General features: G+C 36.0%; 2 protein-coding genes and 2 non-coding genes across 4 annotated transcripts; 1 reads left to right on the top strand and 3 right to left on the bottom strand.

Annotated features, from left to right (window-relative positions):
* Positions 1-843: 843 nt before the first annotated feature.
* On the top strand, positions 844-11308 carry LOC135620194 (probable methionine--tRNA ligase). The gene is made up of 17 exons (XM_065122922.1): positions 844-1119; positions 1260-1404; positions 1893-2046; positions 2167-2322; positions 2467-2697; positions 2861-3004; positions 3944-4034; positions 6680-6786; positions 6898-7012; positions 8083-8201; positions 8327-8392; positions 8475-8603; positions 8726-8869; positions 8987-9107; positions 10342-10568; positions 10644-10745; positions 10904-11308. Exons 1-17 carry the CDS (start codon positions 999-1001, stop codon positions 11132-11134), a joined length of 2403 nt encoding a protein of 800 aa, XP_064978994.1. The 5' UTR covers positions 844-998; the 3' UTR covers positions 11135-11308.
* Positions 11309-15323: 4015 nt separating this feature from the next.
* Positions 15324-15410, bottom strand: LOC135621356 (small nucleolar RNA R16). Its single transcript, XR_010490519.1, has one exon. It is a non-coding gene; the product is annotated as a small nucleolar RNA R16 (small nucleolar RNA).
* Positions 15411-15870: 460 nt separating this feature from the next.
* On the bottom strand, positions 15871-15957 carry LOC135621358 (small nucleolar RNA R16). The gene has a single exon (XR_010490521.1). It is a non-coding gene; the product is annotated as a small nucleolar RNA R16 (small nucleolar RNA).
* A 1185-nt stretch (positions 15958-17142) lies between these two features.
* LOC103995785 (COP9 signalosome complex subunit 4) lies at positions 17143-23903 on the bottom strand. The gene is made up of 14 exons (XM_009416480.3): positions 23656-23903; positions 23404-23555; positions 21669-21772; positions 21524-21584; positions 21347-21439; positions 21164-21264; positions 20423-20531; positions 19511-19555; positions 19331-19399; positions 19151-19242; positions 19023-19065; positions 18018-18077; positions 17552-17611; positions 17143-17380 (listed from the first exon to the last, which is right to left on the bottom strand). The coding sequence occupies exons 1-14, from the start codon at positions 23789-23791 to the stop codon at positions 17306-17308; spliced, it is 1200 nt and encodes a 399-aa protein (XP_009414755.2). The 5' UTR covers positions 23792-23903; the 3' UTR covers positions 17143-17305.
* Between the last annotated feature and the right edge of the window lie 1053 nt (positions 23904-24956).

Here is a 24956-nt window from a genome sequence, read left to right as displayed (position 1 = left end):
ACGATAGGATATAAAAAACCATCTAAAATATCTAATGCGATCCAAAAGCTTCTCTATTGCACATAATGCATCCACCAAAGACAAATAAACATCTAACAATATTATTTAAAGTGTGTGTCTCTCTTTGATCTGTGATGCATTTGCTCGAGATAAAAGAGCATGTGTAAGTGTGTAACCCAAAGCATTTCGATGAAGCCAAGTCATCCCCTTTGGCACAATGCATGCTCTCAGGACAAAAACATAAGGCATCTAATATGATCTTACTAGATAAAATATATCCCCTTACATAAGGATTTCATATCGTACATATGAATTAAAACATACAATGTATATATACCCAATGAATCCATCTTGGACTAAGGCACTGTGCTCTAGTATGTATAAGACTTAATACATAATAACGATATAATTATTATTTTCGATCAATCGTAACTCGACACATGATGATGCATCTATTGAGCATAGCATAGCATGACATGTAAGAGGAACATTTTTTTTTTTTGCCTATAGCAAACTAAAATTTAATCATGGGAAGGTCGACTCCATTCGAAGTGAAGTAAAATAAGATAAAAAATATGAATATTTTCTAATATGAAGATATATATATATATATATATATATATATATATATATATATATATATATATATATATATATATATATATGATCAAAATTGATCATCTCACCCTTTGATATGGTGGTGAGAGAGAAACGTTTTTGAGGGGCAAAAAAACCGAGGAGTGCAAGGGATAATTTGACGGCCTTGATCACGACACGTCGGCGGAATTGTTACGCCTACAACTCCGTTTCGGAAGGCCCATTAAACCCGCACGGCCCGGCGACGAGCTCCCAACTCTTCCTAGGGTTTTCCGAACCAATAAAACGACGACTCCATTCGCCCACTCGATGCGCACGAATCGATCCAAGAAGCACCGGGAGAGAACGGCTTGACGTTACTCTTTGATCCATCTTCCTCTCTCCGTTAGATCGAGGCATCCATGGCAGATTCCTCGGCTAAGAAGGCACCCAAGCTCCCGATCCCCGGCCGCCGCAACATCCTCATAACCAGCGCGCTGCCTTACGTCAACAACGTCCCTCACCTCGGCAACATCATCGGATGTATACTTTTTTATTTTTTTCTTTGATAATTTCGTCTGAAGTTGTTGTCTTTTCATTTTGTTGGGTTGAAAAATTGGGTTATTTTTGGGAGTATTTGGTGGTGTGATCGAGAAAGTTGACGGATTTTTGGTTTGGTTAAGGCGTTTTGAGTGCGGACGTGTTTGCTCGCTACTGCCGACTCCGGGGGTACAACACGATATATATGTGTGGGACGGATGAGTATGGGACTGCCACTGAGACGAAGGCTATGGAGGAGAATTGCTCCCCGAAGGAGATTTGTGACAAGTGAGTGAAATGCGATCCATACATCTGTTTTGATTGCTTAATTGAATAGTAAAGCATCTGATAGTTTAGTGATGGTAGTTATATTTGTATGTATGTAGTCTATTTAAGTATTTTCCTTAAATAGTTCTGAATCATTTTAATTCCTGAAATTATATATGAGTGCTTCTGTCAAAGAAAGAAAAACCGAAAAATGATTACATTTTAGGTCATTTGCCTTGGCAATCTTTTGAAACTTCCATCAAATGGCCATTGTCACATAGAAGAAAGACACTGTTTTTTTTTGTGGATGCAAGTGATAAGAAATGGGAATCAATCAACATTTACTCTGCATTGTTTGTTATGGTCTTTGAAATGTATTCTCTTCATATTTCTAGAGACCATGCAATCCACATGAGGTTGATGAGTGGTTAAAGTAGTCTTCTATGTTACTTTTGGTTTAAACTTGTACTGTTATGACCTTTTAAATATAATTTTCTGCATGTTTCTAGATACCATGCCATTCACAGAGATGTCTATGAGTGGTTTGATATAAGCTTTGACAAATTTGGACGGACATCCGCTCCTCAGCAGACCGAAGTCTGCCAAGCAATTTTCCATAAACTACTGGATAACAAGTGGCTTTCTGAAAATACCATGCAGCAGGTATGTTAATTGCTTTGTAATTACTGTGATTTGAATTAATCAGATGCATTTTACAAGTTATGCCTGTATTTTATTTTGTCATTTTTGGCAAAAATTATTACCTTTTGAAATCAAATGCAGCTATATTGTGACACATGCCAACGCTTCTTGGCGGATCGGCTTGTTGAGGGTACATGCCCTACATTGGATTGTAATTATGATTCTGCACGTGGTGACCAATGTGAAAAATGTGGAAAACTGTTAAATCCAACTGAACTGAAAGATCCCAAATGCAAGGTAATTGTCTACTAAGATATAGCAAGTTTCAGCCTATTGTTTTGACCTTCAAGTGTAAGTAGTATATTTTGTGTCAGATTGCTCTTACCGTGAATGATGTATTTGGCTTGTTTATACACCTAAGTGGAGTTATTATCATATTAGGTGTGTCATAGCGCTCCTCGCATACGTGATACAGATCATTTGTTCCTAGAGCTACCCTTGCTGAGAGAGAAGCTGGAAGAATACATTAACACCATGTCAGTGGCTGGATCTTGGAGCCAAAATGCTATTCAAGCTACAAATGCATGGCTGAAAGAAGGTCTGAGACCTCGTTGTATTACAAGGGATCTTAAATGGGGAGTTCCGGTGCCACATGAGAAGTATAAAGATAAGGTACAAGAAATCCGTGCAATTTAAAAGCATTTAGATTGACATCTATAATGGAAACTGATTGATGCTTCATGCACTTTTCAGCTTTATGCTCTTAAGAGATCTAAGAGATAATGTCATAGTGGTATCAACCCTAACAATTGACCCTTGGTATTTATCTGTGTAGGTGTTTTATGTGTGGTTTGATGCCCCTATTGGATATATTTCTATCACTGCATGCTACACTTCCGAGTGGGAGCAATGGTGGAAGAATCCTGATAATGTGGAGTTGTATCAATTTATGGGCAAGGATAACGTGCCATTTCACACAGTAAAATTCTTTTCTTCATTCGTACATTAGCATTCAAAGACAATCTATCTTATGTAGACCTTTGTATTTGTATTGTGACAAAATTTGACACAATCTGAAGTCTATTCTTCAAGTGCCTGCGATCTAAAATGTAATCACTTTAGCATGGTGAATTTTGGGATTTTGAGTATGCTACTTAAGTTGCAAGAGATATTTTTTTTATCAACCCATGGATTCATTATACTTGGTCACCAAATGTAGGGTTTCTGTGACAATTTTATTTTTCACATTCGTGGCAAGTTTGCATTAGTATGGGGCATATGGGCAACGTAAATCTGAGTTTATTCTAGTGTCTAATATAGTTGGGAAATGAGCACACATAGATAAGCTTTCAAAAAGCTAATTTTTGTTTCATCAGTGTTAAAATGTGAATATTACAAGTAAGTTCATGAGGCATTTCATGTATAATGATGTCTAGTTGAGTGAATACTGACAACATCAGAGGAATAAGACACCAAGTGTACTGATAGTAGCATCATGGTTTTTGTAACACCATGAAATCCCATGATATGTTCTTAGAATTTTAAGGAATCATCTTTGTGTATATATCAGCATGGAGGAGATATATAAAATGCCAACTTCACATCATGCTAACAACGAGCCAGTTATAAGCCCTATTACCTCCCTGTGTGTTTGGGTTATTTTAAAGTCCAAAAACTTATTCAAAGGGTCTGTCACATTACGAAATAGTTCAGTACATACTTATATGGTTAACCACTCATAAATTCTAACACCTGAAGTGTTGAACCACTAATTTCAGGGTGAACTTTGCCTGCTGCTGTATTATTGGACTCTTTATTCAGACCTGGATGTACATACATTACTGTGTTTGTTATGTATCTGAAGTCACTCCTTGACAGAAAGTATTTCTTTAGATATTAATATGCTGTTGTGTTCTAGGTAATGTTTCCTTCTACTCTACTTGGAACTGGCGAAAGGTGGACCATGATGAAGACGATAAGTGTCACAGAATATTTAAATTATGAATCAGGTACTATTGACTGCCTATTCATAGTTATGTATTTAGATTGTTGAACAGGTTCTTTTTATGATTGTTCTTTCCGTATATTTGGTTTATTTTATATGCATCTTTTGGGCAAAGTATATTTAAAATAACAATGCTTGGATTTATCTGTAACTCTTTAGAGCTTGGTCATGGGATGATCTATGAAGAAAAAGTAAACCCCAAACAGTTACGTTTATGGTTGGAGCCAATGATTGAAATTTCATACTGTATCGGTATTTCGAGCTTTGCTCGGTATGATACGGTATGGTATACCGAGTGGTACTATATATATATATATATATATATTCGATGGCATTATTCCACCCTATTCCTAATCTGTGTGCATTGGTGAAGACAAACTATCTAAGCCATGCGTAGACAGTGCTTGAATGTAAAGTTAGGTGTACAGGATCACTATTAAAAAAAAGTATTTATCTTTTTATATAAAAAATATAAAAATAAAAAATAATAGATAAAGATATAAAAAGATATAGATACGACATACTGAGCGATTGTCTCGTTTGCGGCCTTCGACGTCAAGGAGGTGGGGAGAAGAAAGATGACATCGACATCGGAAGGTTCTTCGTGCCACAACAGTGGACGAAGGAGACGTTCGGAGATGAAGAAGGTCGGGGTCTTCGTCGCCTCTTTTGCTACACTCACCATCGCCTCCCCTGATCCCCGCGCCTCCAACTCCCCCTCCAAAAAGGTACGATTCTCCTCGTCGTTATCTCCTAGATCGGGATTGTCGAGGGAGGGCGGCGTCAGATCAGAATCGAGAAAGGGCATCAGTGACTCCACGATACTCTTTCTCAATGCTTCTCCCTCTTCTTCGATGCTTCTCCCTTTTCTTTGAATGCCCTCTTCTTCCTCGCCCCGCCTCATCGCAGCCAGGCTAATACCGCCCGGTAGCGGGGGTCCGCGTGCTGGTCAGCTGGCGGACCGGTACATACCACCCATATCCGACAGTATGGAACGATATTAAAAACCCTGGTTGGAGCATCTGGTGCCTATTGGCAATCCTGAGTGGGCACCTTTGTTTGCATGATATATACATGTATATCTATAGAGAGGAAAAAAAAAAGAATTACAGAATTGTCTGTCAACAATCATAAATAATCGAGAATTTTTAGATGTCTATTAACCTACAAATATCCTTATACATGTTTTTTCTATATTTCTTCTATCTTCTCACCAACCACATGTTACTCTCAGCTACACAGTTTCAAATGGGGCACTGCCGCTAGATTTTCTTCTGACATCACAGAGATTGCACCTCACTAACAAACTCTCTAGATTAAAGGCTACATCCCAAAATGGCCAATGCAGGAGTAGTTGGAGTCAATTAACAAAAGGAAAATTAGTAGCAGTAGTAGTTAAAGAAACAGTTTGATAAGGAACTAGGTTCTTTTATCACAAGCTAATAAATATTCTGTCTCTTCTCACCAATGACATGTTACTCTCAGATACACGTAAGTACAACTACAGAACTACTGCCTTTTGTCATCAACATTGAACTCTCTGGATTCGAGGCTACATCTAAGGCCAAGACTGAAATTGTTGGAGTCGATTAACAAAGGGGCATTCAGTGGTAGTAAATGATTGGTTGATAATGTTGTAGGTTTTTGCATCACAATGTCAAGCAGTAGATGATTGGTTGATAACTAACTAACTAAGGAGGTTTTTGTATCACAATGTCATATATATTCTGCCATCAACTTAAAATTGATATAAGATGTGCGGCATTTTTGTTGGGGTTCATGGTTTCAAGTAATGACATCAAAATACTTGGATTAGCATAACCACATGGTAAGAGTCATTTTCTATGCGGGTGCTGGATTAGCTGAACTACTTGAATACCAAATGTACAGCCAAAGAGCCATTTCTAGATTTCTCAAGATTCACTGCAAAATTTCATGAGTTTGTTACTAGTGAATACTATCACCCTTACAACCTGGTGAACCTTTATGCTAGGAAGAATTATGATGATGACCAATTAGATGCATTCAAGCTAGATTCATAACCATATTCAGTTTTGATTTCAGGTAAATTCAATTGAAATGAATCCATCAATTATTATAACTATGTTGGTTCTGCTTTTGTGATCAACAACAATAATTCATAATAATCCCAAATAATTGGAGGAGTTATATGGATTTTTTGCTGCTATTGAATTTTGTGCGAGGCAATATCTCTGGTTAAATGTAAAGCATTTTAATTATCTTTTTTATAATTATCATTCTTAGGTCTCCCTCATCTCTTATGAAAATTTTCTTCTATAAAAGCACTCAGTGATCACACCCCTCTCCAATTTAACCACCCAACTTTTGTTCTATGCATAGTATCCTCAATCTCTCTGCCATGTTGATTGATTGATCCAAGGAACCTAACTTCTATTACAGGAATTCATGTCCATCCATCCTAATAACATTTTAGTTTTCTCTTTGTACTATTAAAATTGAGTTTGAAATAGATTCCATCTGAACTCTTTAATCATAGCAACGTGCAGTATTGTTGAAATGTTTTTGGTAAACCTTATAAAGTAATGTGGTTGTAATTTACTGTAAGACAGTTTTATGCTCTTGGTACATAGAATATTCTGGTTTATTTACCTGTTTGTGGTGTTGCAGGAAAGTTTTCTAAAAGTAAGGGAATTGGAGTTTTTGGTAATGATGCCAAGGATACAAAGATTCCTACTGAAGTATGGAGATACTATTTGTTGACGAATAGGCCTGAGGTGAGTCCTAAGATAAACTGTAGTTTTGATTCTAAATGCCCATAAAATTTTGCCAATTAGATCCAGTACTTGTTGCCATATGTAGTATCCTGATTGGTTTTTGTGAATCAGGTATCGGACACATTGTTTACATGGGCAGACTTGCAGGCTAAGCTGAATACTGAGTTGCTGAACAACTTAGGGAATTTCATCAATCGTGTTCTAAGCTTTATTGCAAAACCAGAAGGTTGGTTATTGAAATCATGCAAACTAATATACTTGCAGTCCCCTAAGCATTATGAACCAGTTTGACTTTATTTTGTATATAGTCTGAATTTAATGCTTTTACATTCATTGTGCTACCAAATTGAAGACTCCTCTTTTTGAAGTTTTTAATTTTAAAGTAAAATTGCAATAGCTAGTGTAGCTTTTTTTGTTAAATTGTGTACCATTTTATGGCTTTTGGAAATGCAATTTGTCTTGCGTTATCCAGTAAATAATAAATCATATAGGACCATCTTTAAACTATTATGGAAACTTAACTAAAGTCCTTAGCTTCAATTTGTCTTATACCGTGCCTTGAACTATTGGATTTGTGTTGTGTTCAGCATGCCAAGGCTATGAGCGATGGTCTCTGGCATTACATGGCTTCTAAGGCAGGCAAAGCATTAAACAGTTGAGGTTTTATTTTTTAGGTGGTGTTCTTTTTTATCTATGGGGTACTAGATTTTAGATTTGAGATGACTTGGATGAAGCAAAGAGAAGTTTCCTGCCCTTCTAGGGATTATGCCTAATAATATCATCATTTCACTTGATATGACAGTTTCAGTCATTGACTTCTCTATCTAATCTTTTGACTATTACCAACTACTTGCAATCTTGGGAGGGCCTTTCCTTGGTTGTATAAGCTTAATCTATTATGAAATCTGTTGGTATGCAAATGAAATTGATTGAGAATTGGTTTTTACCACAAGATGAACATGTTCTTAACAGGTGTCAAAATCAGCTCAAAATATCTAAGCCTTTTTGCTTATAGTTTTATTAAAATTCTGTTTGTCTTATGGAAATTTTATGAGATACCTTCTCCAATCTTCTAATTTACATGTAAAAAATTGTTTCTTTGCTATCCAAATGTTTTCTCTTGTTCAATCATGACGGAAATATTTAAATGGCAACATCATGTGGGAAGCTACCCAGCTAACATGTGCTCACTATTCTTGTGCAAATATGAAGTTATTAATTTGTCATTTTGAAAGCACTGATGGTGTTTCATGATACAATGATTTATCAGTAAATGCCATTTGTTATTTATTGCAGGAGCAGGATATGGGTCAATCATTCCTGATGCTTCAAATCCACAATCTCAGCAACTAACAAAATATTTAGGAGAAAAAGTTGGTAAATTGGTTGACCAATATCTGGATGCTATGGAAAAGGTGATTATGTGAAGTTTGATTTTGACTAAGATACAAAAGCCTCCACACGCACACACACCTCAATTCGGTGATTAGTTTGTGTGATATATCAATTACTGGAGAAAATATTTTTCTGTCTTTTGCAGGTTAAACTAAAACAAGGTCTAAAGATTGCAATGAGCATATCCAGTGAAGGAAATGCATATCTCCAAGTAGGTTCCATTGAATTTTCTTTGTCAATTGTGAGTACTTGTATGCTAGTTCTATTACCTTTTTTTTGGGTATGTGATATAGGAAAGCCAATTCTGGAAGCTGTACAAAGAAGATCCATCTTCTTGTGCCATTGTGATGAAGACCTCAGCTGGGCTTGTCTACCTTCTTGCATGTTTGTTGGAACCATTCATGCCTTCATTTTCTGTTGAAGTAAATTTTACTTTCTCTTTATTCCCTTTGCTTTTTTATGTTTGATAAGCACCTTCTGCTGCTTAATCTTTGGTTTTAGGGTTCTCTAATGAGATCTGGATAATGTTTCTTTGGTGTGCTAGGTGCTAAGGCAGCTCAATTTACCTCTGGAAGCCAATATCTCCTTTTGTGATGAAAATGGACAAACTGACAAAGCAAAGAGACCTTGGGATTTTCTGCCATCTGGTCACCATATAGGGAAACCTGAACCACTGTTTAAGGAACTGGTGTGCATTAGTTTGTTTATCGCTTGATAGCTCATTTTTATACATATTAACTTTGTGCATGATTTTGTCAATTGCATTTCACTTGCTTGGATATTTATTGAATGCTCTTCCGAGCAGAAAGATGAAGACGTGGAATCCTTCAGGGTGAGATTTGCTGGTAGTCAAGCTGAGAGAATTGTGAAGGCTGAAACTGATGCAAATAAAGTTGCTGAGCAACTAAAAGCCACAAAGATAACAGGTAGAGTGTTTCTGACCCATGGTATAAAAAATCTCCTATTTTTTCATTACAAGCTATGAACTTTTAGTAAACCAGAAAAAATGCATAAGATGCAATAAGCAATTCAAAAACATCTTTAATTAATTCATGAAACTCTGACTTGATAAAAGAATGGGTTTTAATCTGTCATGGACTTTGAGACTTAAGAGTTGGGATTTAAAAAAAATTCATACGTTTTATACTAATAAATAACATTTGGAAGAAGGTTCATAAAGTTCACAGAGAAGTTGATGCCTAAGATTCAAGTTTTACCATGTTCTGGACTATGGCTGTCTAAATATCTTTCCTCAATTTGTATATTTGATCTTTGTTTCTTAGGTAAGTTTTTAGCAGAATGAATCAGAAAAATGGCAAAAGCAGGTAAATTGAGCTACAGAAAAACTTAGGCAATACAGCTCTGACAAAGCATTTATAATGCAGAATTTTAAATCACAATAACATGATTTATTTGCTTATAGATTTAAATGTAGTGGTTCATCTGCAGTGTTGTGTAGTTGCCATGCAACTCTTAGATTAGAAGAAAAAAATTATGAGTACCTAGATAACGCGTGGGGATTTAAAGAAGATAGAATAAAAGATATTCACATTTATTGGATAAAATGGGTATAGTTATGATTGAGGATATAACAGAAAAGACTATTTAAGGTAATTTGAACTGATCCAAAAACTTGAAGGTGAGGCGAGACAATTCAAATTAGTGGCATGAGCAGACTTAAGAGGGAGACTTATGAAGATATTACTAGTAACAAGTTATTTGATGACTCCTAGTTTGACTAGTCATATTATCATCAACAGTCATCAGCAGTAAGAACAACTCTATGTAGCAAAACTCCACTAGTGGTCTTGGAGCTGTGCAAAGTTTTGGCTTTTACCGAGCTGATGAGAATAGGTTTTATTCAATTTAAAATTTTAGTCAAAAAACTAAATTGAGATTACATGTTCAGATCCAGAGGCATTGTTCTCAAGTGCTCTCATAAGCATCCACACCCAAAGCATTCTTATTAATCATAAGTTTGCACATTTTGCGGAGATGGTCTTTTCCAGATTGTTAATGTGTATGATTTACGCGTGGTGCATATTTCATGACAGTTAAAGTTCAAATGAAACTGTTCCTCACGAGCTCATGTCGGCCTTTGGTTGTATATTTTTCTTTGACAATACCATGTTAAGTTTTGCATGTCATTTGTGCCAATAGGTAATGCAAAGAAACAACAAAATAAGCCTTCTGGCAATACAAAAGCAAAATCTGCTGAAACAGAGATTTCGGTTTCGAAACTTGACGTACGTGTTGGCCTCATAAAGAAGGTTCAGAAGCATCCAGATGCTGATTCACTTTATGTAGAAGAAATCGATGTAGGTGAAGAATCACCAAGAACTGTTGTTAGTGGTCTTGTGAAATATATTCCTCTTGAAGAAATGCAGGTTTGTTACTCTCTACCTTTTTCTGTTCCCATTGGATATGAATCTCTATTTATTCTACTACAATTACTCCTGCAGAATCGGAAAGTATGTGTTCTGTGCAACCTAAAGCCAGTCACCATGCGAGGCATCAAATCACATGCAATGGTCTTGGCTGCATCAAATGATGACCACACAAAGGTGAGCCACAGTGCTTCCTCCTTTTGTTTTGGTCTATCTTAAGTTAAACGCAGTTTTAAGCCCTTCAAGACTACATGTGTATGATTAACTAAGGTGTTTAATTTCTCATATCAGTGTTACAGCAGTTTCTTGATAATAACTAATGTGTTTAATACCAGGTGGAGTTGGTTGACCCACCTTCATCAGCTGCAGTGGGCGAGCGAGTAACCTTTCCTGGATGCTCAGGGGAGCCTGATGGCATCTTAAGTGCCAAGAGCAAAGTTTGGGAGAAGGTGCAGGTTGATCTACAGTCCAATTCAGAGTTGGTAGCGTGCTACAAGGATGTTCCCTTCACGACATCTGCTGGTGTTTGCAAAGTATCGTCCATTGCAAATGGAGCCATAAGGTGAACAACATGACTTTTCAAACGATGATCGCAATTTTCAGAAGATTTTGGTGTTCTGCCATCACCAATTTGTTTGTCCATTGTATTAATCCATGTAGTTGTAGTTTGATAACTGAATTCAGTTCTCAAGAACACCGGAATTTTGTCTTCTATCGAAAGCCTACTAGCTTATTTGGAATTTGCATCGACTGATTGTTGATTTGAAATGGAAAATGCTTGTGATGCAAAGAATGTTGCATCTCATGCTTGATTCAATTGAAACGATTACTCGAGGGTTCTCTTTCCAGGTTTATTCAGTCTGTGTACTTCCAAAGTAATGAGGTGAAGATAGAATATGGTGGTCTCATGACGTTTCTACCAACTTATTGATAGAGGACAAAATCGATCTTAATAATAAAGTCGTGAACTCAGCGAGTTCGATATGGAATATAAGCACATGAGGATCCTGATTGATGGTCACGCCACTTGAGTAGGAACGACTTCAATAGAAGTTATCATAGAGGTTATTGAGCTAATTATAATTATTTCTGGTAGTTAAACATCCTTAAAATCTTCAGGCTTAAAAAACTTTATATTGGAATCAATATAATTATGAAAAGTAAAATATCTAACTTGATTTATCCTAATATTATTGATTTAACAAAAATAATGAATAAAAAGATAATTTCAATGTTCTAATGGGTGATGACGAAGGAAGGATGGGTGATTATTACAAATGAGGAAAGAGAGTGACGAGGGCCACTCGACATTTGCGTTGGTGTAGATGTAAATGCCGAGCGACCCTTTCATCGCTTGGCAATTACGTCAACATCGACATAGATACAGAGCGATCCTCACCTCTCAACATCACTCTCCCTCATCCACAAAAGTCGCTCCCAATGGTGTCATCATCCATCACCATCGATGTGTATGTCACCACTAACTAGAATATTAAAATTACTTTTTTTATCCATTGTTTTCATGCTTCTTTCGTATCCTTATTTTCTCTCCACCGTAGACTCATGACATATCATCTATTAAGCAAAACTTAGATTCTAACAATGGACTTCTCTATGACTATCCTCGACATCTTGAAACAAAGCATATCATATATTCTCAACAAACCCCTCATTCCAACTTAAAGGTCAAATTTAGCTCCAATGATTTTGGCGACGAACCTCTTTAAGTCCTTATGATTTACTTGTATCTAAAATAACATATATATTTTTAAAGTCATACCATAGAGGCCTCTTTCCCTCAAATCCGAGTTAATATACGTTAGAGTCTGTTTACATATCATACTAACTCACAATAAATTATTAATATAATAATACATGTAATTTAAGTTTAAAAAAAATGGAGACCACCATCAATGGCGGGATGAGGCATCATCGTAGAAATGACCACCACCAGCAGCACTAAGCCGCTATTACCTAATAAGGCATCATATGCACGTAGCCTCTTTCGCATTGATGACGAGCTCAAAAGCTTCCAATCCTACCTCAAGTTGATGTGTGTTGACCAATCTGATGCTAGACATGCAATGATCTCCTGATCCCTCTTCCTCCTCCTAGGCGTCTTCATCCCTACTGCCTCCCACTTTGTCCTCTCAAGTGCCCGTACTCGTTGCACACATTATAGTCCAGCTCTCCCTCACCTTCACCTCCAATCTCTCCTACCTCTATATTTTCGTGGGAGAAGTGGCTTACAAGATATGATAGTACTCGTCAAGATCGGAGCAAGTATCGTTCACGGTGGCGGGCAACGTGATGGCATGTGCCTTGGAGCTGGTAAGTGACATCTAGTAGATCTAGGTTGCTAGTTCCAGGGTGCATGCCACCATGTCACCCACCATCGCAAACGACACTCGCTCCACCCTGACGAGTAACACCATATCTTATAAGCCACTTACCCCGCAGAGCACAATATCATTGAGACGGAGAGCAAGCGAAAGGAGAAGTTGAGCTGATCCATATAGCTCTCTTGCATCAAATCGCTCTCAACGACTAGCTTGTCAAGAAAGAGGAAGAAACGAAGACCAACGAAGGCAGAAAGGTAGAGGTAGGAGAGGCCGGAGACGAATGTGAGAAAGACCTAAACTACCACATCGTAAACGACGATAGGTGGAGGCACAAGAGGAGACAAAGTGAAAGACGATGGGAATAAAAATCGCTAGGAGGAAGAGAGACCAAGACCACTACGTGCATAACGTCAAACTGATCGATGCATAATAACTTGAATTAGGACCTAAAGTTTTTTAACTTAATCATTAGCATGGGAAAGACTATATACATACGATACCCTGCTAGGCAAGCTCAATGCTATAGCTGGTGGCTATTTTTTAAATTTTAAATTATACATATCACTATATTAATATTATATTATAAATTAACCTATCACATATATAAACTGTAATGTTTGATAACTCAAAATGACAATGACTTGTATACTTATATACTGCATTTAAAAAATTTATAAATTATTTAACATAAATAAATAATAAAAATTTAAAAGATTCATAATCAAAACTAAAATAACTAAAACAAACTTTAATCATTTTTTTAATATTTAAATTATATATTATTATATTAATTATTTATTATGAATCAATATATCATATAAACAAAGTTTATTAACTTAAACTCAACAATATATATATATATATATATATAATTTTAAAATATAAAAATTATTTTAAATATGAATAAATCATAAAAAATCAAAATCATAAGGACTAAAATAAACCATAACCCAAACTTAAAAACTCACGTCATACATGCCCTGTCTCAAAAGTCAAGAAAATACAAATTTCCATCATCATCTTGTTAATGAAAATATAATGTCGGATGAAACATTAATGAAAACATTTTACATCATTATCGTTATCAAACACTTGGTGTTCAATAACGATAACGAAAGAACATAAAAGGGCATGCCGAGGAGCCCACAAAAACAGCATTAGTACACATTAACGTTTCCGACGGCATTTGCCATTGCTTTAACACACGATAACGCAAGACATCTCTGATGAGCCTTCGAAAAAGGCATATGTATACAATTCCTCAAACACAACAGCATTGCATATTCCTAACATGGCATACAGTATCACTTTCAACCATGCCAAATGCTACCACCACCACAATACACAGGTGTTTTTGAGTGGACAACACCGAAAAGAGACTTGTGGCATAGGCTATCACTTGTTTAATTTACACATGAAAAAAATAATTCTAGAAAAGACAGTAGAATTAACAGTTATATGTGAAGTGCAGAATGATAATCCCGAAAGGAGTTGCTGCAATTGATCATCTACAAGCTTTTGCAGATGCTCCTGGCCATAGTAGCACAATATGATATCCATATCAACTGATGTTAGTACTTACCAGTATCTGCTTGATCAACTAATAGGGTGAAAATGAGATACTTAGACAAGTGTGACAACAGCAAACCAACAGAGATGTGTCCAAAAATATTGCGTGAAGGTTGTGAGTCGATCATAGTATTGAACATTTGTTTGATCTACAACAGATCTGTAAAATGTCTTCAAGGAGATCGCATTGCATAAAGACAGAGGTTCATGATTGCAAAACATGGACATGCAACCCAAATGAATAAATGCCAGAAAAAGTTAGTATTAGAAGCAGTATTCCCATGCTGAATACCTGATAAATACAATTTGGATGACCACTTGCCACGGTTCAATGCTTCTTTGAAAAGTCATGCATGGACTTCCCAGCAGCAACCTAACCTAGTATGCTAGGAAAACATATAAAAGGTGAAGCTTCCTGGTCTGTAGATACCAAACAATGCAGCAATACTTTCACAATGATAAATGAACAACAGTTGTTGAAACATGCTTTTCGCATATAACTCTAATCAGTTCAGGACAGCAACAGCCAATCAGTTCCATTCACCTCATTACAAAAACAACAGGTATTAAGACTTGGAAACAAGAATATTTCTTGTAGTGCCGATGTTTGGAAACAAAATGATTACCGAAACCTCGGAATGTTAACAATGAACGAGCTTACATATAAGAACCTGCGAGGTGTAAGACCAAACGTGACCCCTAGTTCATAAATCTAATCATACACAATGAATATAATAAAACTTTTTACGTTGGTCATCTCAAACCAATTTGAGTAAATAAAGTTGCCAGTATTACTAATTGACTTGAAAACAATAGAGATACCAAAAGATACTGAAACAAGTTATGAGGCATCAGATAATAAGCGGAGTTATCTGTCCACACAGTGTTTTCAGTGTGTAGGATAAGATTTGAAATCACATCATTTGCCTCCCACTTGCGAAACATATTACCTTCCCAAGACTAGCCTCCGTTTGGCAAAGATGAAGGTTGCTTCTAAAAACATCACCTCATAGAAGAAATCAAAACGCCATTGTTAATGGAGGTTTGCGAATAGAAGAAGTCATAAATGATTCTCCTATGCATAAAAGTCCATTGATGGCTAGTCTACAAAACTGTTTCTTTTTAATAATGCAAGTTAGCTGAAAAAAAAGATTGATTCGAGCACGACAACACTGAAGATTTACAACTACAGATAAATCACCATAAAATCAGTAACAATTATACACGCACATAGTTACAAGATAATGCTAAGATAAGCAGCCAGAAAAGCCCTAGAATAAACACAAAGACTGTTCTAGTACATAAATGTAGGCCGCGATATACATAATAGCATCAAATCACTACTTTATTAACAACAAACTCAGAAATTGAGATATAGAACAATCGGCAAAAGGGGCATCAGATAATAAGCGGAGTTATTGGTCCACACCATGATTCAGTGTGTAGGATAAGATTTCAAGATCACATCATCTGCCACCCTCTTGATTGAAAAAAAAATCCAGAAAAAAAAAAACATCTTGATATTTGACAAGCATTTCGATCGGACCATTTGACGCCAGAGCAACCAAATCAAATGCCATGGGCTGGTAAGCCAACCATTTAGATTTCTGCACCCGTTATATCCCCTTAGATCGAAAAGAACACACAAATGAACATCTAAGAGGAGGGTAACTGATGCAATTACTTGACCATCAAAAACAAAAAAGAAGTGATCTGATGCTGCTCAGAAAAAGCAAATCAAGTCATCGACACAGAAAAGGATCTCGTTTGTCCAGACATAAGTATTCAGCATCTTCATCGTAGCGGATCAGATTCACGTTTCAGATCAAAACTAATACCAGCCACTACCAAAATATGTACGTAACGTTAGATGTTAGACCGATGATCAGTGGAATCTCTCTCGGATGCTTTCCAAGGAAAGCCAATGAGTGCTGCAGACATTCAACACGGCATCAGGTTCTGACCGCCCGTCTGCTTCGTTTCTCGTCATCGAGAGAGCCACATTTCGATCGGAGAAGTGGGTGTTAGATCAAAAACGACGGATGGAGAAAGAAAAAGAAGAGTTCGAGCCGCAAAAGAAACGTCAGAGGGAAAGGATCGTAGCAACGACGGAGACTGGATGGCCGTTAAATAGGGCTCGCTCTGCCGAAACCCTAAAAGCGCTCGGTCTAGGGTTTCTTTGAACCTGGACATTGATGGGCCTGTGTGGGCTCCATATTTACGGGCCAGCCCAAATATGTCTTAAACCCATTCTCTAAGGCGTAAGACATAACCCGAACGAGCCGTATATACGCGTATACGTGTTGGATTGGAGTTTAGGAAATAATTATTTAATTTGATTTTATGCTAATATTTATTAGATGGAGTTTCACTGAATATTAATTATAATGGTACATTTGCAATTTTATAATGGTATATATATGTCGAAAGAAGGATATTGATCTCATTATTTTATTCTTCTTTTTATATTTCATTCTTTACTAGTAAATATCCATGAAATATATCGTTCACAGCATCCCAATGTACCTGCATACGTTATGTATTTATTTTTATTGTAATTGATCTTCCTTATTTCTAATTTTTTCCCCCACAGTAGGTAGATCCATACGAAGGGTATAAAATAAGGGCAAGCAATTATTTTAATAACAAAGGAAGGGTACAAATAATAATAATAATTCAAAGTACTCTATATTTATTTCATATAAGTGGGAGGAAATCCTCAATTTTGTCACTCGCTATACACAGATGATTCAAGTATGATAAGTTCCAAAAACTCGAATTACCCCAATCGTATGTACCAATTAAATTCTCGACGAGGCATATATTTCAAACAGGAACTGGTGTGCCCTTGCTTGTCATACCATCAAGTATATCATTAAATGCTTGACATAAACCTGCAATCTGCATGTAGTAAAAAAAAAGTGGGGTTAGATGTCATACAACAATTAAATATTTTAATCTATAATAAAATTCAGCCCTAGCTCCTTAGCTAAGTCATAGACATGTTAATGTATCATCTGAATTATTAATAATTGTTCTATCATTTACTTAGCAAGTGCAAGTAAGACATGCCTGTTGATCCCATTGTCGCAACTCCTCCGTATCATCCTCAAAATATATGACAGCTTCAACCTGGAAGAGGGAAATGTGTAACCTAGTAGCTATGTTGATACATCAGCAAGATCTTACTAAAATACATACACAAAATGTCGAAGCCCGTACGGAATATAAGGGTATAAAAAGGTGGCAAGTTCTCATTTGAGTGATGGTAGAATAATGAATTTGTATAGATAATTCTGTAACAGCTTGCTGTTTATAGTATGGCCAAGTGTGCTTGTGCCAGAATGTAAATCTCTTTTCCCACTAAACTGTCATAGTAGCCTTGTGATTGTAATTTTTCATCTCTGCTGCATTACTTCTGTTGTTTTATTGCGTCTCTTGATCTGGGGATAAGCACGGTTTGCTAGAACCCAGATCAAGAAGATTCTGGAGTAAGTTGCTAATTTTATCCTCAAATTACATAGCAGAGGATCTTTACCTGGTCGATTAATCCTCTCATTCTATCTTCGTAGATCATTCTAGCTGCTATCTTTTCAGCCTGCAAAAATCATAGGTCAAAGTAAGAAAATTGATTTTTGAAACATTCCAATATAATCAGACAGAAATAATGACCAAAATTTTACAATATGCCAAAAAAATAATGAGGTGGTAGAATAGCAGATGACAAGTCACATTTGTTTCGAAAATCTAGAAATTTGATATGCTTGTTCTGGAAGCCATATAAAATCAAGCAATAGGAATTAGCGTCATAAATATAAAGAAAGTCCTGAAGCACCAGCAGAAACTGTATCTGAATTTTCCAGATCTGGGTAGTGCATAAAATCATAGCAGATTTTGTTGTTCTCTCAACTGATATTAGAACCAAGATTGGTCGATGGCAAGTGTCTAAAGTGTCTTTATCCTTCCAAATGAACATAGTTCAGCCTATGCCAAAAGACTTCCCTCTTGATTTTGAGTAATGCTCTATAACATAACTAAACCACCTTGATGAAAGAAGGCTGTGGATAACAATGATAATCAAGACAATCAGCAGTGAATGAAATTGATCACTATACTCTTTAACATCACATAGCTATTGCAGGTAACAGAATCAAGAGTTGAGAACCAGCTAACTGTAATATGGCATAGTAGTCATGTCGTAATGCTCAAAGGATAACTGGTGAAAACAAAAGTGTATTAGTGAAGTATTTTATGACCACTGGAAATTTTCTGTGCCAATATCAAGAACCTGAAAAAGGGAAATAACATTCAGCTGTATTTCTTTTTGGCAACTAAAGAAAGGGACTTGATATAATAACGAGTTATGCCATACTAGCAAGCACGTGATATCAAGCATATAGTTCTTGAATTAACACATTAATATAGAAGCAAACTTCAGCACATGACCAGAAGAACAATTACAATACATAACAACACAAGTGATCAAAGAACAAAAAATCTGCATCACAGCTGGCAACATAAATTTGATTAACAGAAACCAAACCTTTTGAGGAGGAATACCCAATAAAGCTCCTAGCTCCTCAAAACTGCTCATCAGAAGAAAAAATCATTTTTAAAATAAATCATAAGTTAATAAGAATCTACAGAATAAAGTTGATCTTTTTTTTCAACCTTATATTTGTATATAATTTGCTGGCACTCAGAAGATTATGCTCAATTATTGCACGATCCAGCACAGTAAAATTGTCTGGTAAAAGAGCTTTCTGTTCAACAACAAAGATAAAATGTACCATAACAACAAGATAGACAAGAAAAATGAAATAAAACTAAGAATAAGCAAAGTATGATTACCTGGTGTGCTTTCAGTTCCTCAGCAAATGCATCAATTTCCGGTTTCCTCAAAATTCTCTCAAGATTCACCTAAAAGCATTTATAATTTTATATTAATCAAAATTCTTCAATAGAGTAGAAAAAAGGGAGTGGGGATATAACCAAAAGTAAGAGACCTATAAAGAAGGGAACAATGGCTACCTTCTGTAAAATGGGATAAATTTTCAGCTTTGAGCATCTCTCATCCTGACAAGGAAAAGGAGAAATTTCAAGTTTTCAACAATATCAAATTCCATAAGGCAACATGTTACTTAATAAGAAACAGCTCTAATTTACAAAAGATTTTAATTGCTGAACTCCCTAAACAATTTACTTTGAAAGAACAACATCAACACATTTCACAATGGCTCATCCCAAATTAAGCTTATAACGATATAGCCATATCCTAGCTATGTACATTTGATAAGGATGACCAGATCACACAATCTCCCTTAAAGCAAGTGTCCATTCAATCTAAAAGAAGGATCCAAAAGTGTACTTTTACTATTCTTGCTGAAATTTATTTTTAAAATAGAAGTCTAGGAAAACCATGAATCAATAAATGGTAGCATGGTTTCGAACATTGTGGTATACCAAACACACCATACCAATAGACCAGTGTACCAATAACACAAATCAGTATCAACAAATCATTTTTTTTTGTATAATTGTTATTAGCACATCGATGCATTCTGTACCATATCAATCAGTATGCACTGGTTCAGTAAGGTTCCAGTATGGGTACCAGTATTGGTGTTCAAAAACTTGAATGGTATTGTGGCCTTTGCTTTAATCAGGAGCCACATGTTATGCTTTAGCTAGCCAAAAAGGCATGACAAAAAAGATGATGGAAAGTACAGTATCAAATTTGATGTCCCATGGAACTCCATTATGAATTTGCAAAAGGAGGAAAAATTGACACTAAATACATCAATTATGTCAATCACTTGATAAAGCTGAATTTCACAGTTTGAGACAATAGTCACGGAAAACACATTAAGTTTGCCAATTAACTGAGGTGAAGGAATATATTTGCAGCACGAACTAAAATTTCATGCTAAGTGACGTAGATACCTTGTATAAGGTAGCAAGAACACGGGACCGTTGGGGTCCAGCAGCAGCCAATATCGTGCACGTCACAGCAGCACTGAGAGCTTGCTCCAATGCATCCTCATCAATCTCCCTGAGATCCAATTATACAAAATTTGCATTATAGACCAAATAACCTGGTAAGAACAGTTGAATATAAGAAGAAGAAAGAAAAATGAAAAAAGCATGTGAACCAATATTCATTAAACCTTGCAAACACTTCAAAAAAAAATCTAACAGCACATTTTATACATGTATACTACTGGGTGCTTACTGGAAAACAATAAAGCACATAGGGCTCCATCATTTGCGGTCTGATGGATCAACTGTATGCAGCCTCACCACATCATATGAAGAGGCCACTTCAACAGTTCAAACACAATATACAGGTAGCAACAAAGCAAACCTTGCTGTACCAGGGAGAGGTCCTCTAAATATTGCATTTATGCAAACACATAATATAAGTATATAACTATATATGTCAAAGAAAAATCACAAAAAAAAAGGACAATAGGAAGGGTTAAAAGTTGCTGAGAAATATGCAATGCCAATAAAGTAAAGACAGCAATAAGAAAAGGAAGCCTAAGTACTATAGAAATAAATTACAGTATATCTGTTGAAAAAGACAAAACATAGATTTAGAGAATAATCATTGCCAGTAAGTCATCAATAAGATCAATTTTTTATCCCAAATTTTAATCTACAAATATCAGTAAGTAAACTTACTCATCTCCAATTTGACGTTGTTCAATCTGGGAAATACCATAATAATGAAGTGCAGCTTCAAGAAACTTCCGCTTCAAATCTAATATCCTAGCATAACAAACCTTTTGAAAAAAAAAATAGACAAATAATGTTAGAAAATAGTGTCAGATAACAAAGAAACCTAGATGTCCAGAGCATAATCACCTTGTATTGTAAATTTAGCACTTCATGCTGGCTATTGTTGACTAGAAAAGAAGCTTTATTAATAAAAGCCTCTGCATTAACAGCATCGTCATCCTAGGAACATGCAGCAGAATTCAGATAAACTGTAAGATGTATATTCTGATAATCCTCAGTTAAAATAATGTGATGCTAACAAACCTCAAGATAAAGGCGAGCAATTTGAACACATTTGGAGAGCTTATAGGTATCATCAAGCATCCTGATAAACGAATTCCAAGTACAAAGATAAGGCTTTTCGGGTAAGCTTGTCAGACAAATATATATTTTAAACAAAGAGATTTACCTAATTCCAGAGTCCAAATCAATCCCGCTCAGCATTTGTGCTGCTTTTGACCATTGTTGTTCAGATTCATAGAGCTCAGCTAGTTTCTCTCTGATGATTAGCACCTAAGAGAATTGAAGGTAGACGAAAGCTCCAAAGTTTGAAAAAGGCCATTCCAACAAGTGTACATATATATTCTTCACAAAAGACCTATTCAAGCTTACTCACAAAGAATCTAGAAGACAGACATACAAATCAAGAATCAAGATGTTCTCCCTAGTATAAAAATGGTTTAGTATGATGCAAAAGTTAACAGATAGTGCAGATACTAGGATTCAAATGTAAAGGATAGGCATGAACTATCACATTGCATGCCATACAACATGTTGATGCAAATGAAATCTTCAAAGTTTGCCATGAATACGGTTTCATATTTTGTTTTCCAACATAATGAAGAAGAAGAGAATTGGACTCTTCTAGATTATTATTAATGCCAACAGGTCTAGGAAGGAAAAATCCAGCCAAAGATGTGATCTAAATTGTTTTTAGATTTAACTTGATTAGAAAAGAAATCTAGAGAAGTTTCCCCTACAGACCAACAGAACAATCATCAAACATGAATAGAACATACATTAGAACTCAGATAAAATAAATAATAACTCCTTGAACATAACTTGGAGATGAATACCTACATCGGGAGCGGCTAGAATTACTGCAATCACAATGATCAAATCGTTTACAATGTTACATGAACTCTAGCATCGAAAAACACAAATCATGACAGATATTTTCATGTTCATGAGTTGGACACTTGTTAGATGTTAGAATTTTTTTAGTTACATTATCCTATCATCAAACAAACGTAAGAAATTGATCTTATCAAAATTTTAAGGCCTTTTATGAAAAAAAAGTAATATGCTCTTTTTTATTCTTTCTCTCACACCATCATGTACGTTGTACCTCCATTCCCCTCCTTGGCAAATTGGACAGTGCCACATTCTCATGTCCATGGTCATCACCAATGGAAGCTAAATCCAGCAAACAAACAGTTTTAAGACACTTGAAGAAGCTATCACTTTGAGAAGGGAATCTATCTTGAGTAGCTGAAATTAAGAATGATATGTTGCTTCCCAATCCCTTTTCTATCAAAACTATAAAAGCAATCCAACCAAATAACCAAATTTTACATTGAAACTATCTGAGTTGATGTAAATATGGCACAACATTAGAATCTATGTTAGAAAAGGCTTATTAAAAAATGCTACAAATAATTGAAAATATATTGCAAAGAGATTCCTGAAAACTCTTTTTAGCCTTTAAATTTAAAGGCAATGAAAAATTATACCAACGATCTGTAGTCCAGCTTCAGATCAAGAATCCTAGTTCACTGAAAAAAATTAAAATAGAACTTTAAAGAAGAAATTCAGTGCCTTCTCAGCTGACTTCGTAGTTCATCATAAACAAATAGCATATACGAGCACTCAAGTCCACTTTTCTCTTGTGTGAAATAGTGTATATGTCAAATGACAATCAAGTTACCTATCTTTATTCATGTTAACAAGACACAAACTACCGAACGAATAAATATGCATCAAGCCCAAAATACCACTATTTACTCCTTGAATGCTGCTAGTTAGCATGACAAGAAGTTGGATTGCAACAGCAGATGCCGCTCTCATCATTTTTTTGTCGGACCTCACAGCATGTAAGGTCAAAGAAGAGGTTTTTAACTAGTGCCAGAATTCAAAAGCCATACCTGTTCCTCAAAAGACACAACCCTGGGTTGAATTTGAGCTAGACCATAGTGAGCGATCTCCTTCTGAACGTCCGTCTCAAGCCTTCCCAACTCCTGTGCGAACGTCAGTAGCAACTGCCTCGATACCATCAGCGGAACCTCGTCCGACACCACTAAACACCAACCAATGCGGGGAGAAAGAGCCGATCAAAAACCACAGAGACGGGGGGGGGGAGGAAGAAAAACTTGATCTAGAGGGAGGGAGGACCGTACTGTGATCGATGAAACGCTTGGCCTGGGTGACATCAGTGGACGAGGAGGCGAGGACGGAGGCGAGGATGAGTTTATACTGCTCGATCTTTTGCCGCTGGTCCGTGATGGACGCGGCGGTCGCGAGAACGCTCTCCATCGCTGCTCTTTGTCGAGAAACTGCTCGTCGGAACCCTAAATTTCGGCGGCCTCAAAAATCGTAGTACCGCTCGCCGAGAACCGTCGACGTCGTCTTCATCCAAAATGATGGAAATGCCTCTTATTGTAATCACGTCTTATTTTTAATATTTGGAATATCAATATTTTCCAACGGCATGCTGGATAATTATTATTTCCTCAATAATTTTTTAACTCTTAAATAATTGCTGTTTTTGGATATATTTTTTTCTTGAATTCATTATAAAATTAATGTATGAGGCATTATAGGAATTATGATGAATAAAAAATAGATGATTTCTCTTAAAAACTATTTTTTTGTTTTTCTCATATGATACCTTTTTTTATTTTTTTTATTTAGGACTTTTATTTTCCTTTAATATTTTAAATATCTTTTATCATTACTTTATCGGCTGCCACGAGGCTTTATTATCTTATGCCATGTCGAGCACTAAGCCCTCCCCATATATCATGGTCATTGATCACATGTCACAAAAGGATTTTTTACGAGTTTGTTTAGTATAAATATTTCCATTATATTTTTCACCTAGCTCTTTAGTTTAGTCACCTCCACTCCCTCCACATCGCCCTATGAACATAAAAAAGTCAACCTATCTTGTTGACTTTAGTATCATCGTGTACCTATTCTCATAAGACAATCACGAATATATCGTTTGCTTACATTTGACTAGTAATATCTCCACAAAGTCTTAATTTTTATTATAAAGTATCCTATTGTCATGGACAAACTTTTAAACATGATGTTTGATGTAATGCTTATCTATGTCTGTGTCTTTTGGTATGTTCATGCTTTGCACAGCATGTAGAGGGACGGTTGAAGGCTTAATAATCCTATTTTAGTTGGGTTTGGTAGTCGCTTTAGGCTTGTAAACAAAGGTTATGTCATGTGGACATTTGTGAGAGATTTTTGGTCTGTAGTGGATCATTTTGACTATTTGTTGTGCAAAAGTCTGTTTGTAATTTACATTGTGTATGAAGTGTTTTTAGAAATGTTTGCTTGTGGATCCCAAGTAAGCCGTTTGTCTAACCCGTTTTTTCTTTTGTATGTCTTAAGGGATCATGGGAGGCTTCGGGGATATTGACCTTTACGGACGGACACGCAAAGATGCCGCACGACTTAGACAAAA

Source organism: Musa acuminata, chromosome BXJ2-8 (genome assembly GCF_036884655.1).
Source record: "Musa acuminata AAA Group cultivar baxijiao chromosome BXJ2-8, Cavendish_Baxijiao_AAA, whole genome shotgun sequence".
Classification (NCBI taxonomy): Eukaryota; Viridiplantae; Streptophyta; class Magnoliopsida; order Zingiberales; family Musaceae; genus Musa; species Musa acuminata.
The sequence above is the reverse complement of the archived record's forward strand: the minus strand, read 5'-3'. Positions and strand labels throughout refer to the sequence as shown.